The 14,535-nt window shown below is 43.5% G+C and overlaps 1 protein-coding gene across 1 annotated transcript in view; it reads right to left on the minus strand.

The window, feature by feature from the left end:
- The window catches only part of clmpb (CXADR like membrane protein b), a 57,991-nt gene extending 44,797 nt beyond the window's left edge, over nt 1–13,194 (minus strand). Inside the window, exon 1 of the mRNA XM_031573571.2 lies at nt 12,665–13,194. Coding sequence (XP_031429431.1) covers nt 12,665–12,770 — 106 coding nt within the window. The 5' untranslated portion in view covers nt 12,771–13,194. The remainder of the gene's footprint in view (nt 1–12,664) is intronic.
- Between the last annotated feature and the right edge of the window lie 1,341 nt (nt 13,195–14,535).

Consider the following 14,535-nt stretch of genomic DNA (forward strand, 5'->3'; position numbering starts at 1 on the left):
GGCGAGAGGAGGGCATAAAAACAAACAACTCCGTCTGGCAATGAGTCTGTCTCGCCCACGCTGATGAGTCTTTCACGCAGCGCCGTGATTGCTCCTCCATCTCCAGCCACGGCTGTAGAAGCACTCTGGCAGGAAACAGGTTCACGTGGCGGCTACGGGTTGACTCAGAGGCGTCTGCGACATTAAGGAGCAGTGTTGCCACAAACTCATTTGTTTCCCCACACCCCGCTCTTGTTCGAACTGCACACATTGACATGCGAGGAGACATTACGCTGTTTTTTTTCCCCCCTCTGTCCAATCAATTGGAAATATGGAATGAGGCAGAAACAGTCCTCATGAGTGGATGGCTGCCAAGACACCTTGGAACAAACATAACAAGAGTGGAGACAGAGGAAAAATAGTCAGTGCTTACAATATTGAAGGCTTTAAAAAGGCAGTGTACATTTGCCACAAGTCATGCACGCTAATGCCTTTAAATGATAATTGCCCAGAATGATAAATCAAAACGTCCACCCCATAGACAGGATAGGTTCTGTGAAGTCAATAGTGGGGTGTTGATGAAGTACCTAGCGGGAGAGATAGTCAGGGAAAGGAAAATGAAAATAAGAAATACGGCTAAAGGGAACTGGGTCAGAGGGACACCATTAGCAAAGACGACCATTCCTCGTCAGCCACCCCGTATAGAAATGAGGGAAGGCATCCCGGAAACAGGATCGAAATCCCTGCACTGCCAACAGCGACCACATTGAAAAAAATCCAGCAACGTTAACCAGAGCGTCGATGAACATGCATCTGTGTCGCATCGCACCGCTCCACCCCCTCCCGCTGTGTGTCTGTGAGTCCCTGAGCACCGACACTATCGACACAGCTTCTGGAAAAAGATGGCCAGGACCATTCATCTTAACAACACGGTGCCAACACAAGTTCCATCTTTTAAGCGGGCGAATGGCGGCGGCTCGTTAGCGCACTCCAAAGTGCTGCTCGGCCATAAGCAGAGAGCATGTAATGTCTGACATCATTAGAAGATGACATGGAACCTCGCTGGCAGAATACTCAATATAATTCCCCTAACAAGGAAACCGAGGGCCGCTCAACCATGTCATGTGGCTTGAGCGTTAAAATAAAGGTTAATTTCGAGGCTTAATGTCTTTATAACGGTCCAGCTTAGTTATTTTTCTTCAGAGTGCATGCAATGCCTGCCCACGCCACGCCATGTTTAGCGCTCTGTGTTCCGCTGCACACAGCGCCGCTGCCTATCTGATGTCATTCCCGTGACAATGACAAAATTGACGAGGTCAGCCACTGCTAACGGGGCAGTTTTTCAAGGACTTTTCAGAATGCCCTTTAGGCGACCTGTAAAGAGAAATCCCTCTCTAATTCGGCTGCCTCCCGATCCAGCGATTTCTCAGGGGTGATTTCTGGGTATTGATTTGGTCACATGACCCGTAAATTGTGACATGTGATACATCATCCTCAGGGTTACCACTTCTAAGGGATGTGTTGGGATGCGGGAGGGAAAAACGATCAGATAATGGTAGATAATCTGTATTTTTTTTTATTACTTTAAAGCAGCATTTTTGCTACTATCACAGGGACACAAGAGCAAAACAAAAAACACAAGTCCATGAGAATGTGCAGAGAAAGACATGAAACACATCCACACTCACAAACAATCACACAGCACACATACAGTATGTCACATATGAACCGCCTGTCTCTGATCAGCCTCCAGCAGTGTGAGGGTATGAAGCGAGAGACAAGACAGACAGTAGTGTGGGGCAAATCTGCCACCCATCTCCTGTCTCATTTATGACACACCTGTGAGCCCCTAATGAGGCTCTATTCTCCAACCCCCCACCCCCCCCCCCATGCTTCCTGGAACATTCCCTTTCATGCCATTTGTGAGGATCCGCCATTCATTTCTACACAGAAAGAGCAGGAGCCCCGGGATAAGCCTGCTCGCATTTGAAGACAGACAGCTATGTGGCGTAATCCCCTTCTGAGCAGCCATAAGCCCGTCGTTATCACCTCCCGCTCTCGTTTTAATTGTGCCTCCCTTAAACACATTAACTCGACGCATTAATGCTCCTCTTCCGCACATGACAGTGCGAGCCGGTCGCACGGCTACCGGCGAAGCCGCCCGTAATTGATGTCACTCTAATTTAATTGGCCTGGAGGAGGTGTTTTGTATTAAAGAAATTCGGGGATATCAGAGCGACAGAGGCCTAAACCGTCAACTTTACATGGGGCTGATAGCAGGGCCATGGCTGTGAGGATTTCCATGCCTGAACCTCCTTTGATTTTTTTCTTCTTCTAATGTGTGTGTGTGTATCTGTGTGTGTGAAACTGGTCAAAATAAAGAGCAGTTAAGGCCCATTTCATTGGATTCAACTAGAGTATTTGTGAATGAGATGAAAAGTGCTGGGGCTTCAATGTCTGTGCAGCACGCTGCACCACACAGTGGAGTCGGATGCACCGCTCGTGGATAAGCCATCTCTGCTGAATGAGGGCTTTTTTGAAGTATGAATAAGTCATGGCGTGTGGGAAGCATGGTAAACACTCTATTCCGAGCGCATCTGACCTCACAAGAAAACCACTTTGGCAACCTCACATGCTTCCTTGAGTCCTCATGAATCAATGGCTCGAGTGCTGGGGTTTGCTGTGAGTGCCACTTGCAAACTGGCCTGGTGCTAACCGGTGGTAATCAGCCCAGCAGCTGGGCATTTATCTAGTGGAAGCTGATTGGCTGTTTGGATGTAAATTATTGCAAAAATAGTTAATCGCCTTGTGACTGCAGATACCGTGATCATCAGGCATGCGGTATTTAAGGTCCTTCATGATGATCAGACAGCCTATTACAAAAGCTGTCAAAAGGTTGAAAGTCAGATGTAAATGACCCCATGCACCACCAACTCAAATATCCACGACCCAGCTGATTAAACATTAGCTAATCGATAAAACATGACATGGCGTGTGAATGACAGCAAAGTCTTCCACCCTAATGCCGAAACACATCAACCACACTGCACAGAAGCCTGCTATGTGCTGAGCAATACAGTTTTTAAGGCACCGTGCTGCCTGCACTCTGACTGTTAGGGAGAATTTAGTCACAATGTGTTTCATTAGCCACAGGTTACTGTCTGTCCTCGAACGCAGACATGGCATCGAATCAGCAAGAGCAGCAGCCAAATGAATAGCATCAGACAGGGAGCGTGAGAGTCTAAGCGGGTGGAACGGCTGCGGCTAGTGGGACACAGTCTGGCTCCAGACAGGCTTCTTTTGCCTTCGCGCTCGATCATTGGCCATTCTGTGGATGTTCAAGGGCTGGGCTGAGCTGTTTGCTGAGGCAGCAGAGGAGGACTCGGGCCATGCTCCTCTCTTGCAGTCCTTCTGCACCATGGAAGGATGGATTTAATAGCCTCATTAGCAAAGGGACTACTGAGGAGCTGGCCTCTCTGCACTGCTCAATGTCAAGAGTGCATCCAAGAGGAAAGAGGTTGCGGGACTGAAAAAGAGCATCTCCTCCTCGATGCGGAGGGGGGTTGGGAGGAGGGATGTGTTTGTTTTCCACAATCAACAAAGAGGCCATTTCCTCACTGGCTACCCAAAAACGAAAGGCACTGTCCTCGCATCTCAATCACTTCCAGTGATGCGTAACTTCATATATTTCATATCGAACACCACTGGTACAAATTATTCTGTCAATGGCTCGGCGTGTGCATTCTCCTGTTATTAACTGTGATTCCGATCAAGATGATTTTTGGGCCCCGGACCAATTCCCGTTCCAGCTTTAATTATTGTAAGAGCTTCATTTTGCAAACGCTGCTGTTTCCTTTCAACAGCCCGCTGGACCGTGGATAGTAAATCACGCCGGATCCCAACACTCCAGGCCAGTCTTTGTGACTGACACCAGCCAAACTTATGAGTGTCGATGCAATAGACCTTTCGTTTGAAATATTATCGGATGAATAAATTCAATTCCACTGGCAAATCAATAATGTTATTGATATCCCCTTTATATCCCCTTTGTGTATTTATTCACCATGCCTCATGTGCTGTGCTTACTCAAAATAAACAATTTTGCATAGTCATGCAGATCTTACAAGGCACGGCATGTGTAAAATGGCTTGCTTTGATTAATTTTAGCTCTCGGGTGTCATATAAAAATAGCTCATCTTTGGGGCAATAAATGATACAACGTTGAGATCAAATGCGGCGGAGTCTTCTTTGCTTCTTTGCTCAGTATCCTGCACTGCAGCTGGCCTGTCAGCTCGCATGTGGATAAAGGTAAAGAAAGGAGGGAGAGACATGGGCGAGGCAGAGGATGACTAAACAATGGAGGATCTGAAGGAAAAATTGTAGCATCTGCACGAAATATCGCTGCGAGCCTCCGCCCGGGAAGTCGATGGCATTAATTTGCGTCTCCCCTGAGGTACTGCGCGAGACCATTAGGACACACAGAGGCCTCCCAATCGCGAAAAAAAAGGACTGACAGTCCCAGGGCAGAAGTGTGCAGTGAGCATGCAAAATAACAAGGGGAAGGATTTTCTGTTTTTATCTATGAGTAACATAGCGCCGTGCCATCTCGGTAAGGTCCCCTGAACATCTAATGCCCTCATTGGACTGGCTACATTTGCAGTCTTGTAAAGTAAAAATGTAATGGTCAGAGGGAAGCTTTTGGATGCATGAGGCGTTATCTTGACGTAGCATGCGAGAACACGGATGATACATTTAACCATAAAGATACACATCTGCCTCTGAAAGTCTCCATTTCATCAACAAGTCAAGTCTAACGACTCGTAAAAAACAAAGGTGGTGGTGCCATCTGTTCTGTACGTTTCCAGGGATTGGGGGAGGGGGGGAAATGTGCTTTTTCAGCACTGCTACACTATGCGCTGGATCGCTCTCCATGGCCCAAGCACCTGAATAAGCGACTTAATCTCCTATGCAAACACAAGCCTCCTCCACTGAGTGGGTCTCGCCTCCACCCGTTTAAAGGTTGAGGCACTTTGTTACTGCGACACACTGCAGGACAGCGTAATCAACCATGCTACAGTGTTAATTGCTGGTAGCCTAGCGATTGATCCGCGATACTCAGTTTAACAGAGTTTTTGCATGTGTAAATGAAGAAAAAATGCATGCCATTGTGAATTATGATTACACTGTTCATTACATACTGTATGCCTGCTACTATGAAATAAAACTGTGAGAGGTTAACATGGGGACTAAATATCACATTAAATGCTTATTTCACAATCATCATTTGCAGTGAAAGTCATGAAAAAAGTAATAAGTGATGGCCTTCTGCACAACCCTTGCAATTAAATATATATGCAAGAGACATCCACTGAATTGAATAGCGTCCTGGCATTGCAACTCGAATATTGACCCTTTTATTGTACAGTTATAAAAAAGGGACTGTTTTTAACCATCATCTTTATCTAACATTTATAGGCACTGGTTAGGATTTAAACTAAAGCTAAGACATCTTTTCTCTGGTCCAGCAGAAACGCAGTGGCCCAGGTTAGAAACAACCCCACTCAATGAGCATCATACCCCACCGTCACTAAGCCTTCATCCCCCCTCGGATTTTCAGGCTACAAAGGAGTGACCAGGGGAGGGTAGAGACGTTCGAAGGACGATAGCCAGGAATCTTGCCAAACTCCTGTGTGAACACTCAGGGGAGAGAGAGGGGGAGGTTTGGCAAAAGAGAGGGAAATGGAGTGAGACAATGGAGCATGCAGGTTCAAAACACCTAATGGATAGGCCTGCTAGCGGAGCTAATATACTGTTTCAAATTGAAAGGAACAGCAGGCGTCTAAATAGAGCGACGTGGGACATTTCCCTCCATTCAGGATGCTTTCAATAGAACAAATAGAAAAAAGGAGGGGACAAACGGGGGGGGGGGCATAAAGACCTCCTTTGGCATTGTGAAACGTGCTGTCATTGAATAGATCATATTTATCTATCTGCAATCAATTGCCCAGATTCAATTACGGCTGGCTGTCAGTGGCGAGGAGAAAAACACAATCCCTACAGAATTGGTAGCATCCTGCAGTGAGGAAGGAAGTGCATATGCAGAGTTTCTCTGGATGCCTGAGGGAAATCTCCACCCTCTGGTCTCCATCAGAACGTCTCCATTTGAGTCACTGGAGATGGGAAGAAAGATAGGCGAGCATTTGCTAACCAGGGAACTGAGATGGGATGTGGCTTTCGACTTTCTTAGACTCACTAACGACAAATAAATTATTTCTCCAACCGCACCAACTATGTATTTAATGAGGACACAGAAACAGAGAGCTTTGCCAACATTGTTTTTACATCTCGTGCCAATAAAGTATTTCTTTGGATGACTTTGAATTTGAGATAGGAAGACGGAGAGAAATGGGAAATTGTTGGTACTATGCCTTTCAGAACTGTCAGTATCCTTCAACTGTTATCAGGATTTAAAAATAGATGAATGTCTGTGTGTGTGTGTGTGTGTGTGTGTGTGTGTGTGTGTGTGTGTGTGTGTGTGTGTGTGTGTGTGCCTGTCTGCGTGTATGTGTGTGTGCGAGTGCGTGGGTGGGTAATGCGAAGTGCTCCAAGTCACCCTGGGTAAGGGTGTCTGCTAAGCAAAAGAACAATTATAATGACTATACATCATCGAGGGGTGACAGAGTGATAACCTCTATGAGCACTAATGGGGGGCCCAGGTGACACCTCCCAAGAGAGCTTCCTATCTCTTCCCCCTCATCACAGCACCTGACAGTGTCCTAAATTGTGGGTGCAACTGCCCATCATGTGAGGGCTAACAGTATTGGCATTACAATGTGCTGTGTGCACTCTCTTGGTAGCTACAATGTGTACCGCTAAGAGCAACCGAGAAAACAAAAACAGAAAACTAAAAGCTATCTTCGCAACAGAGCTTTCATCGAGCGAACCTGTTTATTTTCACCGAACAGTCAGATCAGTCAAGCTGTGCAAAAAAACAGAGATATACCTGTTATCCAAGAGAGAGAACACAGATCAAAAGCGAGTTGCGCTGGTAACAGACGGTTGTGCCAGCTTTATTCCGTGCTGCCGGTTCTAGCTTAGGCGCTGCATGCTTGAGAAGATGGGAGCGAGAGCTGGGGGGCTTGAGAATGAGAGCATCACCAGAGACAACAGCGATGATGAAATCACTCGCAGTGATACAACTACAACGCACAGGCTTCAGTTCCGACCTTTCGGCAGACGTCTTGGTCCGTGAGCTCTCAATAAGTAACCCGGTCCAACACAACAACATTGCGAATGGATCCTTTTGCAGGGCCTGTGCCAAGAGCCACAGAGCTTTCGGACAAATGGAATCCAGCTGCATATTTTCTATGGTTCATGGATGTTGTCATTTGTCCCAGTTTTTGTTCTTCCACAGACTCTGAGTACCTTTATGAAGATTCTCGACTGAATGTTTATGCTCACCAAAGGCAAGGAGCGGCAAGGTTTCCAGGAATTAAAAAAAGACAGTAATTGCCCTTGCTCCATTGACTTTCATAGTTATTTACTGTTGCAAATAATGCCGAAATCCTCACTTTTGCTCACAAATGAGCCTGGTCACAGCGATTAGGAAATACTTTGGGGCATGCAAATGCCGAAATCCAGTTTATAAACTTGAAAAATTAGGTGGGGATGGGGCCTGGGGGCTGGGATCGCCCATAAAACAAAGTCGCTCTTGCTACATTGGAAGCACGTGATACATGTGGAATAAATTACTGTGAACCTGAACCATTTAAGAACATCTGTCAAAGGTTAGCCCGTAAAAGGAAAATAGGCAGTTCCTGTTCGTGTGTTCCAAAATAATCTGGGAGTAATTTAAGCAGTTGAGGCCCAAAGAGGCCCAAGATGTATAGGTCAGACAGCAACTGAAATACAACTTGAGTTTATTTTTAAAAAAAGGTTTTATCTTTCTCAGATTTTTTTATACAGTATATGTGGCATGTGTATCATATCACACGTGTATCTATTTACGATTAACCACACAAACCAATGAAAATGTTATGCCAACATCCATCTAATATCAAGGCACTATTACATGATGTACTTATCAGTATAGGAGAGCATTGTGCGGAGGGAGAAAAATGATACCAGACATGCTAAACTGCACATTTCCCTCTCACAAGAACGACCTTCACTTGTACCGCCGAGGTCTTTGGTGTTAAAAATACACATCGATTCAATGCGGAAATATTCCACAGAGAGCAGGAGCAGGTATAAAACAAGCTCCCTATTACCAACTCACCTATTCACAGCACTGAACAATTCATGCTCTAAAGTGACACAAACATTTCGTCTGTTGACATAAAAAAAGAGCACCTCTATCAATGAAACATGAGACGTCTGCTGCAAAGACAGCGAGAGAGAAGGAAGGAAAGAACAAAAGAAAGAGAGAGAGAACTAGAGGGGAAGAGAGAGAGAGAGAAAAAGAGAGAGAGCTGAGGAGTAGTCACTGTCAGGAAACAACACTGCATACTCTGGAAGACCACCGTTGTTCAACCTGACATTGGAAGTCTCTTTTAAGAGCACATCCCTGTTTAGATTGTATGGGGACAACTGGGCAGGGAGGGACAAAAGCCTGCCTCCAAACACAGGTCTTCAGAATGGGGACATCACCAGAAAAATCTGTTATGCGAGCTGACACTAACCCCTGTCTCTCAGGACCAGTCAAGCCCATACAATACGGCTCGCTACTAATTAGCCTGTTGTGTCCCTTTCACTCATTTGGACATCCGCAATCAAGCTAAATGGCAGAAACCATCTCTGTCACAAGGAGACTATGCACTGGAGCATCCAAATGCAAGGTCATGCAGAGGCCCAGTGCACGTGGTGTTTATGTTTATGTGCGCTGCAGCAGCGTTCAGACACTGGGGCTGAAACTTGTCCTCACAGCAAACCACAGGAATGTTCTGATCACCGTGTGGCCAGATGGTTTGGGCCAACACTGTGAAATGCAATGCAGTTTGGGTGTCCCACTAGTACATTTCAGCCAATGACAGCCCAACCCAAAGAAGCTAAACACTACCCTTTTCATCCGCAAAAAAACCACTTCATGCGGTTATTTTTCATCCCATTGGTATGACGATACATGAGCAGTAGGACCATTTTCCTGAGTTTGCTGAAGTTAATATTTGTAGGGTATGTGTTTTTACAAAGATAAACTTATAAGCTGACACTTATCTATAGTTAGGCTAACACTACATGCCTGTAGTGTGTTTCTTTCCACATACCAATGAATTCTACATCTATTGTACTTCAGCCTCTAGTAATTTGACCTTTCAAAAGGCAATGCCTGTCAGTTTCCTCATCTTGAGACGCCACCACGGCATCTTTGTTAACTCTGATGAAAGAAATGCATCAGACTGAGTCAGCCGTTACCTTGGAACCAGCAGACCTAAATAACAAAATCAAAATGGAGACGGAACTACACGCATTAGTAGTTCCCCGTCCCAGACTAGAGCCTGTATATTTTCCATATTCATTTGACACCAACCATCAGACTGTGTGTTTTCATGATGAATGTGTGATGGCATGTGTCTGTGCTGGAGGTGCTGACGGGGAAAGTGAATGTGTGCCATGTATGTGTGTGGGTGTGTGTGTGCTGGTGTGTATTCATGTGTGTGTATGTGTGTGCATTTGTGTGTGTGTGTGCTCCCACAGACTCCAGTGATTCAGGGACAAACACATCGAAATGTCACTTTATAACCTCTGGGTCCAATGCTTCCTGTCATCTCTACATCTCCAGAGATCCCTCGCCTGTCCCCGGAGATAACCTAAATATAGATTTGGGGACAGAAACTGTATTTTTAACTCAATCTGCACATTAACTGGAAACAATATTTCTCAAATATCCTCAAACAACCCTCATCCAAAGCCAGAGAGACAGACACCTGTCCTTAGCCTGTGTCCAGGACATGTGAGCTCAAAACAGCATCAGTCAAACTGATATTAAAACCTTATCGGTCAAAATGAAATACTGTACTTCAGCTCAGTGCTGAGCTGCTTGGTGGTCACATGGCTATCAGTAAAAGGGCCACTCATTACATTTCCATTATATTTCTGACAACTGAAATACAATCTGTTATTACTGTCCAGGCAGTCAATTAACACTCAAAGTCATCCAAAGAATTACAAAGATGAGGAAGGTGATCCATCATAAAGTTCATTCACTGAAAATGTTTTGTCATGTATAATAAAAGCTGTAATCCAGGTAATAAAGTACAGTGGTTTTTTCATGCACAGCTAGAAGATTTTTAAATAACACTTAATCCATGTTAGGAAAAGACAGTGAATTTGTATTAACTCATTTCTGTTCATTTCATAGAAGTGCAGCCTCATTCTGCTTTAGGTCGTCTTAAGTAGACTATGAAGTTGGTGATTGCAGTTCCACATTATATTCTGCTCTACAAGAATACAACTGAAGAAAGTTAAGATGAAGGAAAATAAGCAAGAAAATGAAAGGAAAGAAATGCAGAGAAAAGGAAAGAGTAAGAAAGAAAGTAAAAAAGAATCAAAGACAGAAAACTGGCAGAGAGAAAGATATATTGCTGTTGTTGATGGCACTGCTTTGCTGTAGTAAGAGAATTGGATATTAGATTTCCCAATGACACTAAATTAACGACGGTGGAAGGCTTTTTCTTCAAAAAAACAAATAAAAGGGATATTACACCAATTAATGACTATTGATTTATTTTAGAGTAACAGTAGGTCCAATGGGAAGCTATAGGGTTTTTCCTTTACAGAGTTCTTGGTCAAATTTGTTAGTTAATGAGCAGGCTATTGCCCTGCTAACGCATAAGGACTCGACTGTTGTAACACTTGCTATTTAAACACATCTTTAGCTAAACACACACACACACACACACACACACACACACACAATGTTATTATCTCTCATGATGAAAATAATATGCAATTATGTTCTAGGGGAAATGAACATGCTTTTCAATGTTTCAGAACATTAGGTTCACCACAGTGCAAAGTCAAACAAATTTGATTGCATTATTAACACACATTTGATTAGCCAAATTAAAACCCAATTGAATGAAATCATTCATATTATTAGTAAATATAGGAAATGTCATTATTAATAATAATAATGAATATCAATAATAATGCGATGAAAATGATGAGGAAGACGAAGAGTACGATGACAGTGAACTGACTATTTAATTCACATACAGAAGGCTCCTCTGTAGCTGCACCTTCAAGATGAGCCCATTACTGGAATGGCATACCAATGTACAGAAAATACGATTTTGACAGTTGGGTGAGATCTAGCTGCCTGTGTATGTTCGGTCACCACCACAGAACGGCTTTGACTGACCAAAAAACGACGCACGGCCCATCCTTGGATCTGTTCATTACCACAGCCAGCAAGGAAGAGTGCCTCCCATCATTTCTCTTTACGTCATCTTTACTTCGAGAACGGGACGCTAAGACATGAGCTTTCAGGTAGGGAACGGAAGCGGACAAGCAAACTATTGCTTAGACAAGCTTGCTTAAGAAACATTGTTCAATTTTCAGGCAAAGACAGCAAGCGAGACTATAATCCAACAGTGGCAAAATAATACGATTAGGAAAAGAAATCTGCTTATTACTCTCTACAAATAAGTCCTTATGGTGGACGACATGATACAATAAACGATCAAAGTTGCTGCAGTGATTATAATAAATGCCGTATCTGTCGCTCTCTCTCTGTCACACACACACACACTCCCAAACTCTCATACACGCAAACAAAGACGTAGGCTAGAGTATAACAAGCCTGTATCGCAAATTGTATTGAGCAATGACGTAAATGTAGGGTAGGCTTTAGATGTTACACGAATTTACCAAGATTCCACGTGTCTAGACATATTGAAAACACTGGCGCACTGATGCGTCTCGGGTAGGCTACTGCTCTTTAAAACATCCTTTCGACCCTGACACACGCGGACACGCGAGTGGCTAGCTTCTCCAGCATGGCTTATGATCACTTCCAACGCAAAGCGCCAGCCGTTTAAACTGTCCTTTAAGCATTGGCGGTTTAATAAGACTTAATAGGATATTTTAGCCATCTGTTGTCACAACAAATTAGCTTAAATCATTCGGATTGGGCCGCATGCCCTGTCTTTGTTTGAATATGTAAAGTAGCCTATTAAAAATATTAAATGTCAAACAAAAGAAAGCTAGATTAAGACAAGGATGAGGTGACGGCGTGCAGGTTCATTTTTTTAATTCTTGAAAGAATTAGCCTAAACCTTCATAGACGCCCAATGAATTATGCTACTCCATACTCAAAAACATCTGTTTTCAATTCACGTTAGTATTCAGACGTATGTTGGTGGGTGGGGGTTCTCCATTCTTTAATGAAGTAAACTCGTACTTTTTGTCTCGGATTTGGGGCAAGTTTATGATATCAAACCTGGTACCCGTCCGCTAAAATGATATTGAATGCAGGACCACATGTGTGTATCTAGAAGTAGGCTCCTCTGATGAGCCAAATGTGGATACTTGTGAGGTTAAAACACAAGAAAATACACAAATTTAAGAAAATCATACAACAGCTTAAGTCTTAATTACTGTCAGCTGGTGGAACATATTGCCACCATTCGTCGAGGATGAAGATACAGTAGATTCAGTTCCCTTTAAGGTAATGAAATTCACTTACCTAGAAACAAAGACCGAAATGTCGCAGGCATCGCGGCACCCGTTGCAACTGGAAGTCCTTTGTCACGAAGCTGGAAATAATGTGTTCTGTCTCCCTTAAATTTCATTCGACTGACCTAGGTGTTCAGTCACAGCAAGGCAGCACAGTACAATTTGGGAGAAGCAACGAAATACAAACCTATACTGAGCTGTGCCCAAGGACAGCATATCTAAAACATACTGAAAACCGAATCCCTCATCGAAGATACGAGCCACCGCTTGTCCGCGACGTTTCCATCGGTTTAGCCGTTAAATCAAAGTTCCCCTTCGGTCTCGCTGAGGACGTCTCAAGTCTCAGGTTCCCCAGTCTCTGTGACAGTAAGCGTTCTCCACTGTCTCCCTCGGTGTGCCCAGTGCACAAAAATGCGAGAAGTGAGAGAGGTGGATGCAGAAGGATGGAGACCTCTACAGTTCACATACCCTTGCAGCAACAACGTGTGCATCGGAAGCCGATGGCAAGAGTAGTGACTGAAGTGTTTAGTAGCCTGGCGTTTTCTGGAGCTTATATGAAATATCATAACAAACAACCTAAGCATTGGAAGATTAGCTTTATTTTTTCATCTGACGATTTTCAGTTTCTGAATTTAATCAGTACACACTGAAAGAAGTAGAAAGGTAGTATGTTTTACTGATGGAATTGGAATCTCCGACTTAATTTAACCAAACATGTATAATTGAACTGCAACTTACATATGCTTTTAGGAACTGTGCCTGACAGTTACATTCTCAACTAACAATGTAGAGATGTTTATTATTAATAATAATAATAATAATAATAATAATATTTATAAATATATTGGTTCAAAAACTCATTGGTGGTTCCATGACATCCTCAAGCAAGTCTCTATTTCTAAGTCAGTATTTGCCAACAAGATTAGAAGAAGGACTTGTGGGCTTTCAATTAGGTAATATACTTACAGGGTTAAGACAGTTAAATTTGGCTCAGAAGGTCTTCCTTTTGAACTACATCTGAAGGTTACACCACAGATCAACATTGAGTCCTTCAGAGGTATGAACATGTAGGCCTATATAATGTGCACACATGTATACTTGTTGTTTATGAGGGCGACATGGAATGAGATCTTTTATCCCCTTCTAGACAACACCGGGTTACAGTTATTTTCATTCCTCTACTTGTTCCCTGGATGTGAAATGTAGGAGCCAGACTAGAGTGTCCAGCGAGTTAAATAAACACACGGATAGCTAGGGGCTTTAAGGACACAATAATTCCTCTAAGTGAACAATCTGCAGGCATGACAAAAGACTGTTTCCTCACTGGCCCCTCTCCCCTCCACCTGAACAACCCTCTCAGAAGTCAATCTACGGCTTTCCGGTCCAGTAGTTTGGGATAGCTTCATATCCTTCTACATTTAGGGACAAAATGCTCCAGGAGAAAGAATAAGGCCAACATTGACCATCCACCTATGCTTTTAAGGTCCTTGTTCCTTGTGACTTTTATTCTGTGTCATTCTTAAAATGACATGTGTAATCATTTTAAGTGTATATTTTGTAGAAATCTCAATCTTTAAAACTTTGATGGATTGTGATGCCATTGCATATTTAGCCTTGTCATTCCACAGCAAATTTGAACACAATACCCAGAGAGGGGCAGCATGATAGTCATACCATTTTACCACAACAGTATATCATTGGAGTGTTAATATAAAGCTAAATGTCCATCAACAGTAATTCATTTTTTGTCTTACAATACAATGAACAATACCATTTTTTACATCCAGCAACTACACGGTTAAAGAAGCAATGCAAGGCAAATCGTGGCAGGTCAACCATCACAAATGGGAGCAGATACTAACATGGAGGCAAACCTGTCCA

This window comes from Clupea harengus, chromosome 9 (assembly GCF_900700415.2).
Source record: "Clupea harengus chromosome 9, Ch_v2.0.2, whole genome shotgun sequence".
Lineage (NCBI taxonomy): Eukaryota > Metazoa > Chordata > Actinopteri > Clupeiformes > Clupeidae > Clupea > Clupea harengus.